Source organism: Thalassophryne amazonica, chromosome 11, assembly GCF_902500255.1.
Source record: "Thalassophryne amazonica chromosome 11, fThaAma1.1, whole genome shotgun sequence".
In the NCBI taxonomy this organism is placed as follows: Eukaryota; Metazoa; Chordata; class Actinopteri; order Batrachoidiformes; family Batrachoididae; genus Thalassophryne; species Thalassophryne amazonica.
Genome location: NC_047113.1, coordinates 107,383,805 through 107,404,674, shown reverse-complemented (window position 1 = coordinate 107,404,674; position 20,870 = coordinate 107,383,805). Strand labels below are relative to the sequence as shown.

The window sequence follows — 20,870 nt, the reverse complement described above, 5'->3', positions numbered from 1 at the left end:
AAATTCAGCCAGAGGTCCATCTAATTTGGGCATTAAAACAGCTGCTGCTGTGCACACACACAGACACCCACCCACCCACCCACCCAGAGACACTCTCAAAGTAAAAAAAAAACTTATTGAAAGCTCCACTGAAAAGAACACAAAGCAAAAGATGAAAAAAAATTTCACTCACCCCAGTGTAAAGATTTCCAAATTATTCCACAACTAAAAGAAGCCCTCATGTACACGTCACACGCGTTTGGGATCGCCACCCATGGAACGGTCCATTCGTCCTCACATGGATCCACAGCCAGAGATAATTTTCAAGTTCCATTCGGCCAGAGAATAATATGCAGGTCCACTCGCTCTCAGCTTCTGGTCGCACGCACGTACGCATGTCCAATCACAGCGCTACCTTCAACTTCTGTCAGGATCGTGTGGCACATTACAGAGTCCATTATTTCCTGAAAATAACATCTTCTGGGTTTTTCCAATAAGAGACAAACATCTGCGTGCACAGGCAGGTCCATAATTCAGCAGCTGTGACACAAGCAGCAGCATCGCCACAATTTAACCCTCTGGGCACAGTTCACTCGCCTGGCATAAATGTTTTATTATTGCTGTTAACAGCTCTCCCTGCATCCCACAATCAAGTTTTATGTCTCTTTTTTTCAGGACAACCTGTGCTTTCAGAATATATATGTTTTTGTTGTGTTTTATAAGTGTAATAAAGGTTTACAATCAAAAATAAGAAAAAAGTAAAGAGGAAATAATTTTCCACACATTTATTCAAAACACACAGCAAACTATAATAACTGTTTTGACACTTTATAAAGGTAATTTGAGGTCTTGTGTGAAAGACTGTACAACAAAAAGGTTCAAACAATAAACACAAATGCATATTTTGAACAATATATACAAAATGGTTTATGCGTGGGGTTTTTTGTCTTCATCTCAAAGCAATTTCTGTCTGCCATTACACAAAGGTCACATCACAAACATCTCCTTCTATTCTGTTTTGGAGTGTTCTGTGCTGCTAAAGCAGCTTTCATTCACACTTTGGCTCCTTACAGTCGGAGGAGAGGCCCTCCCCCTCACTCCATTGATATGGTAAACAGTGCTTTACGGCGAGAAAGCAACAGAGTTATCCAGTAACATTCACATGCAAATTAGTGGAGCAATCCTGACACACTCTTTGTTTGAGCGCGTGAGATTGTCATCAGAGGCTCTCCGTCTGCTTTCACTGATCACCATGCATAATGGCGCAGGGCGCACTGGATGCACTCATTGGAGCACCCAGGGGGCTTTTCAAACAGGCCAACTAATAACACATCACTCCTGAAAACGATCTTTGGCTTTTCAAGTTTGGTAAATCTGCCTGCCTGTCTGGGATGTTTCCCAGACAGAGACAGACAGAGGTGATGGTCTAGTGGTTTAGCGTTTGGTTTGAAACCAGAAGATCCTTGGTTCAAATCCCAGCCTGATTGGAAAATCACTACGGGCCCTTGGGTAAGGTCCTTAATCCCCTAGTTTCCCCCGGTGTGTAGTGAGCGCTTTGTATGGCAGCAGCCTCACATCAGGGTGAATGTGAGGCATTATTGTAAAGCGCTTTGAGCATCTGATGCAGATGGAAAAGAGCTATATAAATGCAGTCCATTTACCATGTTTCTGTTTTGCTGTTAACTATGTCACACGCAGAGAAATGCCAAGAAGTGCCGAGTGAGACGTCTTCCAGAAATGCACCTGGTACCTCGCTTAGGGAGAGGAATAAAAAAACCATCAGAAACCACTAATTATGAGCACATGTGCGCAGGGAGACTTACAATCATGAGTATGTTAATGTTGTATTGCTCAGTGGGATGTTAAAAAGCATGCAGCATGTCCTTTAATAACCGTACACACACAGCGAGCACACACACGGTCAGACTGATACATGAGAGAACGATCTAACAGTAGACGTCATTTTGCTCTGTAGATCGATCCGAGGTCAGACAGGAAGTGGAACAGGTGGTCTTCTGGTGTGGTCAGAAAAAACTGGAGCTGAACCTGCTCAAGACTGTGGAAATGATCATGGACTTCAGGACCTCCCACATAGACTCCATCAGGAAGATGTACTTCCTCAGACAGCTCAGGAAGTTCAACCTGTCCCAGGAACTGCTCAGAATCTTCTACACATCCATCATCCAGTCTGTTCTGTGCATCTCCAGTTCTGTTTACTTTATTTTATTTGCATATTTTACTGTGAACGATACAGTGTTTAGTGTATATTTATGCGTGCTGGTACAGAGAGAGTACAGTTCAAACCAGAGTCAAACTCCTTGTTTTCCTGTGGATACTTGAATAAAGGCTGTTCTGATTCTGATATCTGAATTCAAACACCTCTTGAAAAGAAACAGGAAAAGTGAAGTTGATTAACTAAACACCATCACCTGACCTACCTGACAGTGAAGTACTTCAAAAACTTACAGACATTTGTCAAAGTGCTGCATTCTTTTCACTTGTGCCCAAACTGGACTCGGAGGAGACGGGCGCGTCCCGGGGACTCGGAGGAGACGGGCGCGGCCCGGGGACTCGGAGGAGACGGGCGCGGCCCGGGGACTAGGAGGGCAGAGACATCTCCTGTGTATGTGTCTCTGAAATACTCTTATAAGCTGAAGAAATAATAATATTAACTACACATTTTTAGCTTCTCCTTCACATATTTGATACTTTTTTTAAAATAGGTTGTAAAAAAAATAAATTGTGGCATCATGTATTTACAGATGATTATTTCTGCCTGGATCAGGTTTCACGCTGCTCAGTTCCATGAACCTGGTGTCAAACTGGGACATCTGGGCTTTTAGTGGATTCATGTGTCATTTTGGACAGAGATGTCATTAAATTAATGTCTTAGACAGACGAGCTCATCGTCCCCTCAAACATTTTACAGCACTGTATGTAAATATATGGTGTTGATAAACGACTGCTCGTGGAAATTAAAAGGGAGGAACTTTATTGAACTGACGTGCCAAACTAAAGTAGATGATTTAAATGTACTCACAACTCACCTGACAGGAAGTGGATCCCACAAACAGGAGAGAGCCGACGGCACACAGCTCTTGCGTCAAATTGCAGTAATCTACACAGATCTTTTTGGTTCCCGATTAGAACTTCTCAGGCAATGTGTCTCTGAACCCTCCAGGAAACGACCGGTGCCGTTAATAACGCAGCAGCTGACTGGCAGTATTTTGCAATCCTGCCACGCCTGTAAAAATGTATTGTGCGCTACAGCTTTCTGCCAACTGCCGACGTCAACAAACCCACATGACCAGATTCATGACGTCACGAGAAGTACCCCATTCACCCTATCGAGATATCCCACAATCCCTTGAGCACCAGAGAGGCGCTGCAATCAAAACAACATGGAGAAACCACACAACAACAATTGCAAATTAACATTACACAACCAAGATGTAAATTTTTATGCCTTTCATAACATTTAAAAGAGACAGCTGCATGAAAACTTGCTAACACAAATATTCCAAATATTGCATGTCTGCTACTTTCAACCTGTGTGGAACTTCATAAACACAGGCTGAATTTCAGACATATTACTGTGGAACAAACAGCACAAACAGTGTCATAAAGGACAATAAGCAGGAGGTTGAAGAGAAAACTTCACTTTCCACGGTGACAACAACAGGAACCAAAGACAGGTGTGTGTCTTTCCAAATCATGTCCAACCAAGTGAATTTACCCCAGGTGGACTCCAATTAAGCTTTAGAAAACTCTCAAGAATGATCAGTGGAAACAGGAAGCAATGGAGATCAATTTGAGCTTCATGGCAAAGACTGTTAATACTTATGTACATGTTATTTATCAGGGTTTTTTTTTTTTTTTTTTTTTTTTTTTTTTTTTTACAGGGTTTTCCCCAGACAATGGAACAATGGCGCCCCGCCATCATACTGCCATCTAGAGCCGCTATAGTATAGTGTCATCTCATGATGTTTTAGTGGGAGACTTCGTGGGAATCTAATGGCAGGCAACCCGCTTTTGCGGGAAATTTCACATAAACAACTTCTTTATTTTATCCTGTTTACATCCAGATGACACAAACCATGACAAAACAAGTCTTACACAAAGCCAGATCTCTGCATTTTTTTTGTTTCGTCTTGGCGGGGACGCAGCGATCGCCGGCGGCGAGCGTCATGGAGGCAGGTGCACAGCCAACTCAATCAACACTATCTGCTGTGGGATAGATCAGATCAGAGGCTAACAACGATACTGCAGCCTCTGTGACAAATGAACAGGGAGGCTTTTATGAAGAAAACAGCAGGACGGAATTCAAAATTAATCAGGTACACAGAGACTGAGATTTTGGTGTTGGACAGTGACATGCATTATTTCCATTCTTCTCTGTTTTAAAGGACATGTCGCACTCAAATCAGAACATTTCCAAGTGTTTCCGACAGCGTTTCTTACAGGAAACTGCGCACCTGAACAAAATGCTGCTAACACTAATAACTGAACCACAGATTAATTACAAAGTTTATATAAGTGTGATGTCGTATTATGATGACTCGTTTTGAAGTGATAACTGTTCATTTTGATGCAGTCACGGTAAATGGAGCTGCTTTCCACTGTGCAAAAACTTAGTGCGCGTGCACACTGCGTGAGTGCAGTGTGCGCTGCTCCGTTACAGAACAGTCTCGCATCAAGACAGACACTCAAAGTAAAACAAAAATAAACCCTACCAGCTCCACTGAGAAGAATAAAAAAAAAACCTGAACAATAATCCACTTGTGATTTCCAAAGTCCGCTCCACCAGAGGAGTCCCCACGCACGGATTGCGCGCGATCGCCAGTCGGTTTTGCGGAGCTCCTCACAAAGATCTCTCACGGTTAGATAGAAAGTCCATTAGCTCCTGAAAATAAAGTATTCTGACTTTTTTTCAATGTAAAAAAAAAATCCGTGTGTTCAGCCTGTAAAGAAACAGCGTCATGGAGACACGCTTGCACGCTCAATTTTTTTCAAGCTGAGGAAACAGGAAACAGAACAACATCAAGCAAACAGTCCACTGAGATGACCAAGCAAGTAATTGCACCGCAGGCTGGGGGTCATCCAGTTTCCTGTGATACAGGGTGCTGGATGCCTAGTTTCTTCATACACTTTAATTTTTCCAGGGAGTTTTCCTCACCACTGTTGCCAGTGTGCTTATTCAGGGGGTGGTAAAGTTACACCTGAGCCTCGTGAAGTGCCTTGGGGCAACTATGTTGTGATTTGGCACTATATAAATAAACTGAGTTAATCATTTTAATTCTGGTTGGCATGGTGGTATTTGGAAAGTCAAATATTTTCTAAAGTGGTACTCATTATTAAATGATTGAGAACCACTGTGCTAACATGCAAATAAAATAACGTGAAAATTTCACTTGATGGAAATACTGCAGCGCAGACTTCTTGGTTTGTTTGTACAACTGATCGCACGAGCCATATTATCTCAGAAATTTATCAGCAAATGCCCAGAAATGACAGACATGGCTGGTCCCCAACAGCTAGTTCCCTCCGCCTACCTGTAACATCTTTGTTCTGGACACATGTGAGCAACAGACCAGCGGTGGGGACAGGACACAGTGCTGTGACTGGTGGAACTTCTTTTGCTTTTGCGCAGGCATGGCCCTGCATGCAGCACAGCTGCTGAGTGACCTTTTAGTACTTTGGAGAGAGAAATTATACCAGCATATTTTGATGGATGCCTGGTATCAAAACTACATACAGGTTGACAGGTGTGGTAATAAAACAAGACCAGAATCAGTCCCAATGAAACTACGTGGTCTAGTCTGAGGCGAGCCAGGTCAGGCTGTGTACTCAGCACTTCCTCTTCAGGGGTTCCAGCTCTCTTCTTCTAGAGATTTATTCATGAATTCACTCATTCATAACACTACTGGTGGTTGGCTCTCACTGCGGTATTGTATCACTTCCTGTTCCGGAGCACAGCGGTGTTTTTCTGTATCTGTTAGCTGTTTAATCTGCGCAGTTAGATTGATCTAGTTATCTAGATTACGATTTGTTTCCCAGTGTAATCTTTACGTGCCTTAACTAAAGCACTCCTTCTGCTGAATCACCTCTAAATTATTTACACGTTATTCATTTTGCGTGTTTTTAGGAATCCGCTAGCTTAGCGTAGCTACTAGCTCTTAGCCGATTTAGCATGGCGGCTTCTCCTGTCTCTCCCGCACTTTTCTGCTCTGGGTGTGAAATGTTTAGTTATTCCTCGGCCTCCTTTAGCAGTAACGGTACTTGTAATAAGTGTAGCTTATTCGTAGCTTTGGAGGCCAGGCTGGGCGAATTGGAGACTCGGCTCCGCACCGTGGAAAATTCTACAGCTAGCCAGGCCCCTGTAGTCGGTGCGGACCAAGGTAGCTTAGCCGCTGTTAGTTACCCCCTGGCAGATCCCAAGCAGCCGGGAAAGCAGGCTGACTGGGCTAAGGCTAAGCGTAAATTTGGTAAGATTGTAATTCACGTCGGCAGTAATGACACCCGGTTACGCCAATAGGAGGTCACTAAAATTAACATTAAATCGGTGTGTAACTTTGCAAAAACAATGTCGGACTCTGTAGTTTTCTCTGGGCCCCTCCCCAATCAGACCGGGAGTGACATGTTTAGCCGCATGTTCTCCTTGAATTGCTGGCTGTCTGAGTGGTGTCCAAAAAATGAGGTGGGCTTCATAGATAATTGGCAAAGCTTCTGGGGAAAACCTGGTCTTGTTAGGAGAGACGGCATCCATCCCACTTTGGATGGAGCAGCTCTCATTTCTAGAAATCTGGCCAATTTTCTTAAATCCTCCAAACCGTGACTATCCAGGGTTGGGACCAGGAAGCAGAGTTGTAGTCTTACACACCTCTCTGCAGCTTCTCTCCCCCTGCCATCCCCTCATTACCCCATCCCCGTAGAGACGGTGCCTGCTCCCAGACTACCAATAACCAGCAAAAATCTATTTAAGCATAAAAATTCAAAAAGAAAAAATAATATAGCACCTTCAACTGCACCACAGACTAAAACAGTTAAATGTGGTCTATTAAACATTAGGTCTCTCTCTTCTAAGTCCCTGTTGGTAAATGATATAATAATTGATCAACATATTGATTTATTCTGCCTTACAGAAACCTGGTTACAGCAGGATGAATATGTTAGTTTAAATGAGTCAACACCCCCAAGTCACACTAACTGTCAGAATGCTCGTAGCACGGGCCGGGGCGGTGGATTAGCAGCAATCTTCCATTCCAGCTTATTAATTAATCAAAAACCCAGACAGAGCTTTAATTCATTTGAAAGCTTGACTCTTAGTCTTGTCCATCCAAATTGGAAGTCCCAAAAACCAGTTTTATTTGTTATTATCTATCGTCCACCTGGTCGTTACTGTGAGTTTCTCTATGAATTTTCAGACCTTTTGTCTGACTTAGTGCTTAGCTCAGATAAGATAATTATAGTGGGCGATTTTAACATCCACACAGATGCTGAGAATGACAGCCTCAACACTGCATTTAATCTATTATTAGACTCTATTGGCTTTGCTCAAAAAGTAAATGAGTCCACCCACCACTTTAATCATATCTTAGATCTTGTTCTGACTTATGGTATGGAAATAGAAGACTTAACAGTATTCCCTGAAAACTCCCTTCTGTCTGATCATTTCTTAATAACATTTACATTTACTCTGATGGACTACCCAGCAGTGGGGAATAAGTTTCATTACACTAGAAGTCTTTCAGAAAGCGCTGTAACTAGGTTTAAGGATATGATTCCTTCTTTATGTTCTCTAATGCCATATACCAACACAGTGCAGAGTAGCTACCTAAACTCTGTAAGTGAGATAGAGTATCTCGTCAATAGTTTTACATCCTCATTGAAGACAACTTTGGATGCTGTAGCTCCTCTAAAAAAGAGAGCTTTAAATCAGAAGTGCCTGACTCCGTGGTATAACTCACAAACTCGTAGCTTAAAGCTGATAACCCGTAAGTTGGAGAGGAAATGGCGTCTCACTAATTTAGAAGATCTTCACTTAGCCTGGAAAAAAGAGTCTGTTGCTCTATAAAAAAGCCCTCCGTAAAGCTAGGACATCTTTCTACTCATCACTAATTGAAGAAAATAAGAACAACCCCAGGTTTCTTTTCAGCACTGTAGCCAGGCTGACAAAGAGTCAGAGCTCTATTGAGCTGAGTATTCCATTAACTTTAACTAGTAATGACTTCATGACTTTCTTTGCTAACAAAATTTTAACTATTAGAGAAAAAATTACTCATAACCATCCCAAAGACGTATCGTTATCTTTGGCTGCTTTCAGTGATGCTGGTATTTGGTTAGACTCTTTCTCTCCGATTGTTCTGTCTGAGTTATTTTCATTAGTTACTTCATCCAAACCATCAACATGTTTATTAGACCCCATTCCTACCAGGCTGCTCAAGGAAGCCCTACCATTATTTAATGCTTCGATCTTAAATATGATCAATCTATCTTTGTTAGTTGGCTATGTACCACAGGCTTTTAAGGTGGCAGTAATTAAACCATTACTTAAAAAGCCATCACTTGACCCAGCTATCTTAGCTAATTATAGGCCAATCTCCAACCTTCCTTTTCTCTCAAAAATTCTTGAAAGGGTAGTTGTAAAACAGCTAACTGATCATCTGCAGAGGAATGGTCTATTTGAAGAGTTTCAGTCAGGTTTTAGAATTCATCATAGTACAGAAACAGCATTAGTGAAGGTTACAAATGATCTTCTTATGGCCTCGGACAGTGGACTCATCTCTGTGCTTGTTCTGTTAGACCTCAGTGCTGCTTTTGATACTGTTGACCATAAAATTTTATTACAGAGATTAGAGCATGCCATAGGTATTAAAGGCACTGCGCTGCGGTGGTTTGAATCATATTTGTCTAATAGATTACAATTTGTTCATGTAAATGGGGAATCTTGGTCACAGACTAAAGTTAATTATGGAGTTCCACAAGGTTCTGTGCTAGGACCAATTTTATTCACTTTATACATGCTTCCCTTAGGCAGAATTATTAGACGGTATTGCTTAAATTTTCATTGTTACGCAGATGATACCCAGCTTTATCTATCCATGAAGCCAGAGGACACACACCAATTAGCTAAACTGCAGGATTGTCTTACAGACATAAAGACATGGTTGACCTCTAATTTCCTGCTTTTAAACTCAGATAAAACTGAAGTTATTGTACTTGGCCCCACAAATCTTAGAAACATGGTGTCTAACCAGATCCTTACTCTGGATGGCATTACCCTGACCTCTAGTAATACTGTGAGAAATCTTGGAGTCATTTTTGATCAGGATATGTCATTCAAAGCGCATATTAAACAAATATGTAGGACTGCTTTTTTGCATTTACGCAATATCTCTAAAATCAGAAAGGTCTTGTTCAAACTAATTCATGCATTTATTTCCTCTAGGCTGGACTATTGTAATTCATTATTATCAGGTTGTCCTAAAAGTTCCCTAAAAAGCCTTCAGTTAATTCAAAATGCTGCAGCTAGAGTACTGACGGGGACTAGAAGGAGAGAGCATATCTCACCCATATTGGCCTCTCTTCATTGGCTTCCTGTTAATTCTAGAATAGAATTTAAAATTCTTCTTCTTACTTATAAGGTTTTGAATAATCAGGTCCCATCTTATCTTAGGGACCTCGTAGTACCATATCACCCCAATAGAGCGCTTCGCTCTCAGACTGCAGGCTTACTTGTAGTTCCTAGGGTTTGTAAGAGTAGAATGGGAGGCAGAGCCTTCAGCTTTCAGGCTCCTCTCCTGTGGAACCAGCTCCCAATTCAGATCAGGGAGACAGACACCCTCTCTACTTTTAAGATTAGGCTTAAAACTTTCCTTTTTGCTAAAGCTTATAGTTAGGGCTGGATCAGGTGACCCTGAACCATCCCTTAGTTATGCTGCTATAGACGTAGACTGCTGGGGGGTTCCCATGATGCACTGAGTGTTTCTTTCTCTTTTTGCTCTGTATGCACCACTCTGCATTTAATCATTAGTGATTGATCTCTGCTCCCCTCCACAGCATGTCTTTTTCCTGGTTCTCTCCCTCAGCCCCAACCAGTCCCAGCAGGGGACTGCCCCTCCCTGAGCCTGGTTCTGCTGGAGGTTTCTTCCTGTTAAGAGGGAGTTTTTCCTTCCCACTGTAGCCAAGTGCTTGCTCACAGGGGGTCGTTTTGACCGTTGGGGTTTTTCTGTAATTATTGTATGGCTTTGCCTTACAATATAAAGCGCCTTGGGGCAACTGTTTGTTGTGATTTGGCGCTATATAAAAAAAATTGATTGACTGATTGATTGATAACACCAGTGTAGAATGAACAGACCTAGAGTTAAAAATGCAAGCCAGGACTCTGAATTACCCAGACATGAAATGATTCCATTATTATTATGTGCTCACACAGACAGTTGGGATAGTTGAGAAGATGCGTGATAGTCTCTCTACCTGGCCTCGATAGCCTCAGGGGGCAGGATTCCAGGAACCAGGTGCTCCAGAGGGGAAATGAAGAACCCATCATGGATTTGACAGTCAATATAATCCTCTGTCTAAATGCAAACAAAAGAAGAAACAAAATGTAACGGAAACACTGAATCTACTGGATGACATACACTCAGGCAACAAGAAAAAGTACATATTTGATTTGAATCTTTATGAGCCAGCCGAGTCCTCGTGCCACGGGTGAGGTCACAGAGTGACGTTGTGATGGAGATGATGACTGGAATATGTGAACTTTACAGACTGCTGCCTGTGAAAAGAGATCAGCAGTACAACCCCTGACAATAATTATGGAATCACCGGCCTCGGAGGATGTTAATTCAGTTGTTTAATTTTGTAGAAAAAAAGCAGATCACAGACATGACACAAAACTAAAGTCATTTCAAATGGCAACTTTCTGGCTTTAAGAAACACTATAAGAAATCAGAAAAAATAATTGTGGCAGTCAGTAAGGGTTACTTTTGTAGACCAAGCAGAGGGAAAAAAATATGGACTCACTCAATTCTGAGGAATAAATGATGGAATCATGAAAAACAAAAGAACGCTCCAACACATCACTAGTATTTTGTTGCACCACCTCTGGCTTTTCTAACAGCTTGCAGTCTCTGAGGCATGGACTTAATGAGTGACAAACAGTACTCTTCATCAATCTGGCTCCAACTTTCTCTGATTGCTGACATTGACCCTATGTGTCTTTTTGCAAGGAATGTTTTCACAGTTTTTGCTCTATGGCAAGATGCATTATCATCTTGAAAAATGATTTCATCATCCCCAAACATCCTTTCAGTTGATGGGATAAGAAAAGTGTCCAAAATATCAACGTAAACTTGTGCATTTATTGATGATGTAATGACAGCCATCTCCCCAGTGGCTTTACCTGACATGCAGCCCCATATCATCAATGACTGTGGCAATTTACATGTAAATTCACATTTACATTTACATTTCCTCTTTCCATTACAAAAACTCCTGTAACAGTGGAATGTGCCAAAAAAGTGCTATGTCCAGCTGTCTTCCCATTTCTCTGGTAGTCAGACGACGTCCCGGATCAACAAAGCGTTCACTTTGGAAATGATCTGGTCGTTTGAGCCTGTCGATCGCCGCTCGGGGCGCCATCCGCCGCTGTGGGCCGTCTTTAATCCAGTTGTAATTGTCCTTAATCTGTGTGATCCCCATAAAATCTTCACCGAAAGCCATCTGAATTTTCCAAATGGTTTCCACCTGGCTGTCTCTCACAGTTTCTGAAAAAATTTTGATGAAGCAAAGCGGCAGTCGATCAGCCAATTTCCTGACAATGAAAATCCGACGAGGGGGCTGGACCACTCCTCCCACAAGGCGTGCTCACAGGCGAATGATGCAACCGACAGGCGTGAAAAAACTCATGCATGCGCACGAATGTTCAAGCTTGGCTGATGCAATCACACATGATTCAAATCCATATAGTTTTTGCAAAAAATAAAAAGGTCCGTTACTTTTCTAACAGACCTCATATAAGCTGATTAAACTGAAATTGAATCAGTTTTGTAGGAGCCATTTGTGGGTTTTTGTCACTTTATATTTAGGACCCGAGTAGGACAAAGTCCTGCGAGGACCCTATTGTAATTGTGCTGTTTATTATTATTATTTACAACCCCAATACAGGGCTGTGAAATGAAGATTGTGAAATCGGAGGCAAATTTGCAGGGGGTCTGGGGGCATAGGCCCCCAGGAGCTGGGGTCTCGGGCCCTGTGGATTGATTGATAAGAAATTAATGACACTACCAACACATAAGTGTTATATAAGTGTCAAACAGTTTCCAAATATTTACCTGGTAAAATAAACACAAAAGTCACCGCAATGTCATTCATTACAGGTTAAACAGCAGGCTATCAGTAGTTTAGGAATGTGACTACTTCACTGGGATAAATCCCAACTCTTTACGACAAACGAAGCAGGGTTGTTAGCATACAAAAGGTGTGTCCCTCCCTTACACGGGCCTGACGGCTGAAAGTCTCCTCCGAAAGACTCGACAACTGGAACAAAATACCTTGCCCAAAGGTATAACTGTTGTGAACGGGACTCAAACCGGTACCAACTTAAATCTAATAAAAAGTTTAATCTCTTTAATGCATGAATGGAACGTCATAAAAATTCACCTGAATGTGAGCAAAATCAACACATTCAAGCAAGATATGTTTCACTGTAAGTACGCAGTTACATGGTAAACAATAAGGCAGGGCGCCCGCTGTAAGTAAATATGCATGTGTCAAGTGTGAATGACCTATACAAAGGCAGGTCAACACAATGTGTTCCCGTCGCTTAGCTTGCAGCAGAAGATTAAGTGATTCAATGAGCAGTTGATGTTGATGAAGTTTGTTATTGGGATGTAGATCCCATAACGTTTGCCATATGTTTCTAAAATAATTGTTAATCTTCGGCTTTAGATCCGTGTAGGGTGTAACATCCATTGCAAGAGCTTCTTTTGCCAACTTGTCAGCTTTTTCATTCCCCTTAATGCCTGTATGACTCGGTATCCAGGCAAATATTACTTGCTTACCTAATGTACTGATGTTATACAAAGTTTCCAAAAGCTGAACAATAAAAGGATGTTTAAAAGTTTTGCCCTGCAAAGCTGTAAAACTAGACAGAGAGTCTGGATAAATAACAAAACGTCTGTGGGCAGTGTTCTCTGTAACACTCAAAGCCATCTTCCGGGCAAACAACTAGGCTGTATAAATAGAAGAACTCTCTGGTAATCTTACTTGCCGTTGAAAAGGACCACTTGCACAAGCTGTACCTACATTATTCTGGTCTTTCAACCCATCTGTAGATCTCACAATAATGCCTGTATTTATACCTCATTTCTCCAAATTTGTTCAAAAACATTAAAATCATTGGTACAACTCTTTTGAAATGGCCTTAATGATAAATCAATTACTGGGTCAACGAGCATCCAAGGTGAAATATTAGGAATATTAGGAAGTTGCCAGAATGCATCTGGCAACTTGCTTCTGACGGACTGTTTGCTGCTGTGACGCCACTCTGAACTTCACACGGTTGTATACGCTTCTTTTATTTCTGTTTCACACTCTTCTGGTTATTAACTGTATCTACTCTGAATGTTATTTAACAACAGTGATATTGTGAATCGCTAGCAGTTAGCATTTGCTGGCGGTTAGCATTCGCTAGCTAGGTCGACCCCTCCCCTCCCCGTTGTTCCTTTTTATAGCTGTTTCTTTTTTACCCATTTAATTTTTCTGTTCTTTTTCAGTCAAACTGCTGTGAATTTTAAGTAATTATTTTACTCCTGTGTAAAATCTTAGGAGCGGCTAGCATTTTCGCTAGCGGTTAGCTTGCGTTAGCTATTTCCGACCCCATCATCATTTTTTCATTTCATTTTTTTTACACTCCTGTTAGTTAATTAACTGTTTAGTGTATTTTATAGCGGCTGCTTTTTTTTACCTGTTTAATACTTCTGTTAGTTTTTCAGTGTAACTGCTGTGAATTTTAATTCATTTATTTGCGTCTGTGTGAGCCTTAAGAGTGGTTAGCTTATCCATTATTGGTTAGCTCATGTTTGCTTGGCTACATTCTTGAATTTCTTAGTGCACAAAGTACACTACTAAATCTACTTTACACGCTCCGTAAATCCTGCGTGATGTTGGAAGATAGGGTGGCTCTCTTAGAGAGCCGTGTCCGTAAGTTAGAGCAGCTTCTTAGTTCAGTGGAGTTAGATGTTATGGGCACTCCAGATGAGGTTAGTGTCGGGCCGGCTAGCGAGCCCATTAGCATCAGCTTAGAAACGCCGGCTGTGGAGGACGGCTTTCGGATTGTGGCTAGGTGGAGGAAGCCCCATAGGGCTTGGTGCCCAGTTGTGGCACCCCGATCACACTTGCCAGTGCGAACTGTGACTCGATTCTGCCCCTTGGATTTGCCAGATGTGAATTCTCTGAGCCCACGAGTAACTTCCACTCCTGTCTCCAGGCTGAAACACCGGACTTTAGTGATAGGGGATTCTATCACCCGCAAAGTCAGGTTACAGACGCCGGCTGACGTTAAATGTATTCCTGGGGCCAGAGCTCCCAACATTGCATCTCATCTTGGGTGTTGTGTGGGCCGCTGAAGAGGAGGTACTGCTGGCCCGCTACCAAAGGGCGCCCTGCCTGAAGTGCGGGCTTCAGGCACGAGAGAGCGCTGCCGCCTCACAAGAACAGCCGGGGTGACAGCTGTCACTCATCAACTATGACAGCTGTCACCAATCACCAGGTCATCAACCACACACACAAAAGCCAGACGACATCTCCACCTCGTCGCCGAGATATCGTCTACCTCTACGGTAAACTCTCAGCCATTTGACTGTGCCGTTACGCACGTGATTCCTTTTCTGAGTGCTTGCAGGAGTTGCTGTAGCTGCTGTCAGCTGGGTGCTGCGTTTTGTGGTTCCATGAAGGAGTGACGTTCTTCACCCTCACGTCAAAACGATAAGTAGCTCTTTGGCTCTGCACAACTGTGTTCTGTGTTAAAGGTGGAGGTGTTGTTTCCCACCTGGAATGACGACTTGCTGACTGTTTACTGAGTGTATTGTCACACACTCATCACATCTGTTCTTCTGCTTCCTGCCAGCAGTACCAGATCTGACAGTCGGAGACGGTGACCACCTGGGGACTCGGGACTTGGCGGCTCCAGTATCCTTCGGGTTCGGTGGCAGTGGAAATCGTGTGGGATCCGGTCCTTCTCGGGACGGACGTCTCCTATCCTCGAGCCTACCCACACATCACCTTGTATATTTTGATTGTGATCCAAATTCTGCATTTGTCTGTATTCTCGTTGTGCATTTTTCACAACAGTAAAGTGTTGTATTTTTGGCTCATCTATTGCCCGCTCATTTACGCCCCCTGTTGTGGGTCCGTGTTACTACACTTTCCCAACATTAGGGTGCTGACACTGCAGAAGGGTAGACAGACTAAGGAACATGACATGAGATATAGTCACATAGTTATTCACGTTGGCACCAATGATATCAGGATGAAGCACTCAGAGGTCACAAAAATGGACAGAGAGGACTTGTGACCTTGCCAGAAAGATGTGTCGGCATCAATTAATAGTCTCTGGTCCCCACCCCTCCCGGGGTACTGATGAGGCATTTAGCAGGCTGACATCGTTAAATAGGTGGCTGGCGCAGTTTTGTAGACAGCAAGGCTTTAGCTTTATTGATAACTGGCTTTCGCTCTGGGGCCACCGTGGCCTGCTGATGCCGGACGGCCTCCACCCTACTGGGGAAGGTGTCGACATCTTGTCTGCGAACATAGACAGAGCTCGACATGGAGGTAACATTAGGAATCTACAGCAGGCCATGGAGCAGGTGATTAGAGCATGGGTTAAAGCAATAAATTTTCATCTGACTGAAATTTTTTCCTGGCAAAAATCAATGCCAGCAATTCCCTAAAATGTGGCATAGTGGGGGCACACACTGTACAGCATACAAATCTATTCTAAATAGCCTCTAAGGAGAGAGAGACAAAGCATAAAAAGAATGCAAAACCTGAACATAAAGGTACATAAAACGGTGGTGGGGGTGGGGTGTAGTCTTGATTGTGGGGGGTCTGGGGGTGCTCCCTCAGAACATTTTTTTAAAGACCAAGTCTTGTGTATTCTGCTGAATTTTAATGGGTATTAAGCCCACTGAAACAAAGAAAAGTCATTTCAATCTGTGAAGTAAAAACACACTATTGATTATGGGGGTCTGGGGGATCTCCCCCAGAAATTTTTTAAAAGAGCAAGTCAAATTTTGTATATTCTGGTGAATTTTAATGGGTATGAAGCCCTCTGAAACAAAGAAAACGCACTTCAAACTGTCAAGTAAAAAGTCTTCTGTAGTATTTTGATCTGTTCTACTCCGGTGAATACACCAAATGGGTGCTGTGTCGCTGTACAGTCAATAAAATACAAAATTACGGCCTAAAGCAACTGACAACATTGTTCTGCTGTGCACAAAGTAACACTGTCACCAGTTTTGAAAATGCATACGCACTGAGAAACTCAAAACTTGCTTATTCACATTTAATCTGTAAAATGCTCTCACTCCTAAAACAAACTGGGGCTGCAACTAACGATTATTTTAGTAATCGATTAATCTTTTTTTTTTTTTTTTTTTTTTAACTTACGTGAGTTTTGCCATTATTTCTTGAAGTGAGTTATTATCAATCAATCAATCAATCAACTTTTTTCTTATATAGCGCCAAATCACAACAAACAGTTGCCCCAAGGCGCTCCATATTGCAAGGCAAGGCCATACAACAACTATGAAAAACCCCAACGGTCAAAACGACCCCCTATGAGCAAGCACTTGGCCACAGTGGGAAGGAAAAACTCCCTTTTAACAGGAAGAAACCTCCAGCAGAACCAGGCTCAGGGAGGGGCAGTCTTCTGCTGGGACTGGTTGGGGCTGAGGGAAAAAACCAGGAAAAAGACATGCTGTGGAGGGGAGCAGAGATCGATCACTAATGATTAAATGCAGAGTGATGCATACGGAGCAAAAAGAGAAAAAAAAAACAGTGCATCATGGGAACCCCCCCACAATCTACGTCTAAAGCAGCATAACCAAGGGATGGTTCAGGGTCACCCGATCCAGCCCTAACTATAAGCCTTAGCGAAAAGGAAAGTTTTAAGCCTAATCTTAAAAGTAGAGAGGGTATCTGTCTCCCTGATCTGAATTGGGAGCTGGTTCCACAGGAGAGGAGCCTGAAAGCTGAAGGCTCTGCCTCCCATTCTACTCTTACAAACCCTAGGAACTACAAGTAAGCCCGCAGTCTGAGAGCGAAGCGCTCTAATGGGGTAATATGGTACTACGAGGTCCCTAAGATAAGAAGGGACCTGATTATTCAAAACCTTATAAGTAAGAAGAAGAATTTTAAATTCTATTCTAGAATTAACAGGAAGCCAATGAAGAGAGGCCAATATGGGTGAGATATGCTCTCTCCTGCTAGTCCCCGTCAGTACTCTAGCTGCAGCATTCTGAACCAACTGAAGGCTTTTTAGGGAACTTCTAGGACAACCTGATAATAATGAATTACAATAGTCCAGCCTAGAGGAAATAAATGCATGAATTAGTTTTTCAGCATCACTCTGAGACAAGACCTTTCTGATTTTAGAGATATTGCGTAAATGCAAAAAGGCAGTCCTACATATTTGTTTAATATGCGCTTTGAATGACATATCCTGATCAAAAATGACTCCAAGATTTCTCACAGTATTACTAGAGATGAGGGAAATGCCATCCAGAGTAACGATCTGGTTAGACACCATGCTTCTAAGATTTGTGGGGCCAAGTACAATAACTTCAGTTTTATCTGAGTTTAAAAGCAGGAAATTAGAGGTCATCCATGTCTTTATGTCTGTAAGACAATCCTGCAGTTTAGCTAATTGGTGTGTATCCTCTGGCTTCATGGATAGATAAAGCTGGGTATCATCTGCGTAACAATATTAAAAGGCCTTTATCACGCAACATCAACGTTTGACCTTGTAATAAAGTTATGATGTTATATTCTCGTCAAAACCATACTTCGAATAATGTTTTGTTTTATTTTGGGAGATTTCCATCAGGTTTCATCTGATTATGAGCATTTTTAGATGCCAAAAGAAACTATCTCAACCACTGACAACATATTACAGCAAGAGTCCACAAAAGTATTTTAAAGGCCTGAATAAAGTGTAATATGTGAACTTTAATAAGTTATAGTAATAAGTTACTTATTACTTAATAAATTACTTAATAAGTAAGACACAAATGTACAATTTACTGCATTTTATTTTTTTGTGTAAAAACACAGCTTAGATGTGGTTTGACCAAAACAAATTGTCATTAAACTTAACCAGTTGAATATAATTCTCGTTTTACATTACTTAGTCCACATTTCATTTCATTTTATTTTACATTATGTTTATATTAGTTGTGCATATACTCTGAATAATTTACCGTTAAATTTCACAATCTTTCATTTGGCTAAAAATTACTCGCACCACGGAAAGCACCTTTTTGTAGTTGCACTCAAATCTCTTTGTAATGGAAATTACAATGACAATAAAGGCGATTCTGATTCTTCTGATTATTATTATTATTAATATATAAATAAAAATAAAGAAATTATAATTCGTAATACATCTGACTCTTTTACGACAACAAACATTAAGCAATTATTTATTATACAGAAAACATGCACACAAACTGTGCTGAGATGCGAACAGCTTAATGCTAACTTTAACACTGAAAATGCCATAGACATGCTAACGTATTAGCATCGGTCCCGTTTTTATGTTATAAAATACATCTATCAACCGTTTCAGAAGACCATAACAGGTCGGTTTAATATAAAAAAGGTAAATATTACTCTCAGACATATGCTCTTTAGGATTTTAGCGGGGGAAAATTAAGATAAAGTGACAAACCATCGAAGCAGAGTCGGATCATTGCTTCATTGGTTCAAAACAAAGCCACGCCTCGCTCTACTTGGTTCATAGCAAGCAGTAAACAGAGCGGAGAGGAGTGAAAATTCACACAGTCCCTTCCTCCGCAGTCCACGCTGACATTGCTGCTGTTTTGATTAGTGCAGAATGGGATGTTGCTTTAACAGTGAGACTATCATATTTCAGCCCCAAAACACGCATGACACCACGTGTGCACGCGTATGTGTGGTTAAATTTTCCAAATCCGTCGCGGTGACGGAGAACTTTAACCCATGGATTAGAGACCCTGCAAGGCTTATGACAAATGTGGGTGTGGAATCCATTAGTTTAGCGGGGAATTTGCAGTTTATTTGCCAGGGAGGGAATTTCAACAAGTTGAGACTGTGGCCTGCTTCCGTAGTCGTGTCCTTAAAAATCATAGAGGGATATGCTTTCCAAACTTAATACCCATTACTATATTGGATGATGTTGAAATTGAGGATGGCCCACTGGTTGTTCCAGCAATAGCAAAGATTTCGTGTCTGCTACCTACAACGCGCGTGGAATGTCTCAAACATAAACCTACTTCTAGGCATTTATATATGCTACTCTGGAACCACCCCTAAACCCAAACAGTTCAACTGTCAACCCCACTGAGGTCCTTAGACTAGGTGTCATTAACATAAGATCACTGTCCTCAAAATCATTGTTGATCAATGATCTAATTCTTGATCATCACTTAGATATGATTGGGCTATGTGAAACCTGGCTTAAACCTACAGCTGTCCTCCCCTTAAATGAGGCCTGCCCACCAGCATATACATTTAGTCATGTCCCTTGTGATGCAAAGCAAGGCGGGGGTGTTGCTCTTATTTATAAATCTAGGATTAGCTTATTAACTGTTGGAGGTCACAAATATAACTCATTTGAGCATCTGATTCTCCGCTCCGCTCAGGATATTACACATTGCCAAGGTCAGAAGAATAAAAATTAGTTGTATTACTTTGTCACTGTATATAGGCCCCCTGGCCCATATTCTGAATTCTTAGATGAATTTGGTGCGTTCATCTCTAACTTGTCAACTAGTGTAGATAACAGTCTGATCATTGGTGACTTTAACATTTATATAAATAAGCCTTCTGATCCCCTCTGCAAATCATATAAAGAAATTGTGGATGCATTAGGATTTCGGTAATGCATTCGGGATTCGACGCACATTAGTGGAAATACCCTGGATCTGGTTCGCATGTGGTATTGCTGTCACGAATATTGACATCATGCCTTTTACATCAGTGGTGTCTGATCACTCACTTATTAAGTTTACAGTTTCGCTGCCGTGTTTAGTGGAACAATAACCTTATATATCATTACAGCGATGCATCAACTCCTCAACTAAGACTGAACTCGAAGCTAGACTGCCTGATGTCTTAGCTTCACATTTGACAAATACCCAGTCAGTAGACAGATTTGTGGATAGTTTAAACTCAGTGCTCAAAACTACACTCGACATGATTGCACCACCTGTGTTAAAACCGCGCTCCCCCAAAACACAGTCACCTTGGTTCAATGATTATCTGCGTGACCTCAAGCATAAAGCAAGAGGTCTCGAATGGAAATGGCATCGCTCAAAATTAGAAGTATTTCACCTTGCGTGACGTGATGCTATCTTAGACTATAAGCATGCATTACTGGCTACAAAGCGGACCTACTACTCTGATTTGATCAACAAAAACAAGCATAACTCAAGGTTCTTGTTCGACACGGTGGCAACACTTATTCATGGACAACCACCTGTAGTTCACTCTCCTTTTACAGCACATGATTTTCTGGATTACTTTGAGAAGAAAACAGAAGACATTAGGTTGAACATATCCCAGCATGCCTTAATCCAGCCACTACACCCTGCTATTGAGGTGGGCGCCACTACTGACATATTACCTAG

At 41.8% G+C, this 20,870-nt stretch overlaps 1 protein-coding gene across 3 annotated transcripts in view; it reads right to left on the bottom strand.

The window, feature by feature from the left end:
- The window catches only part of abhd18 (abhydrolase domain containing 18), a 166,715-nt gene that overhangs the window by 115,757 nt on the left and 30,088 nt on the right, over nucleotides 1–20,870 (bottom strand). For all 3 annotated transcript variants that reach the window (XM_034180998.1, XM_034180999.1, XM_034181000.1), the window contains exon 4: nucleotides 10,456–10,556. In XM_034180998.1, the coding sequence (XP_034036889.1) occupies nucleotides 10,456–10,556 (101 nt within the window). The remainder of the gene's footprint in view (nucleotides 1–10,455; nucleotides 10,557–20,870) is intronic.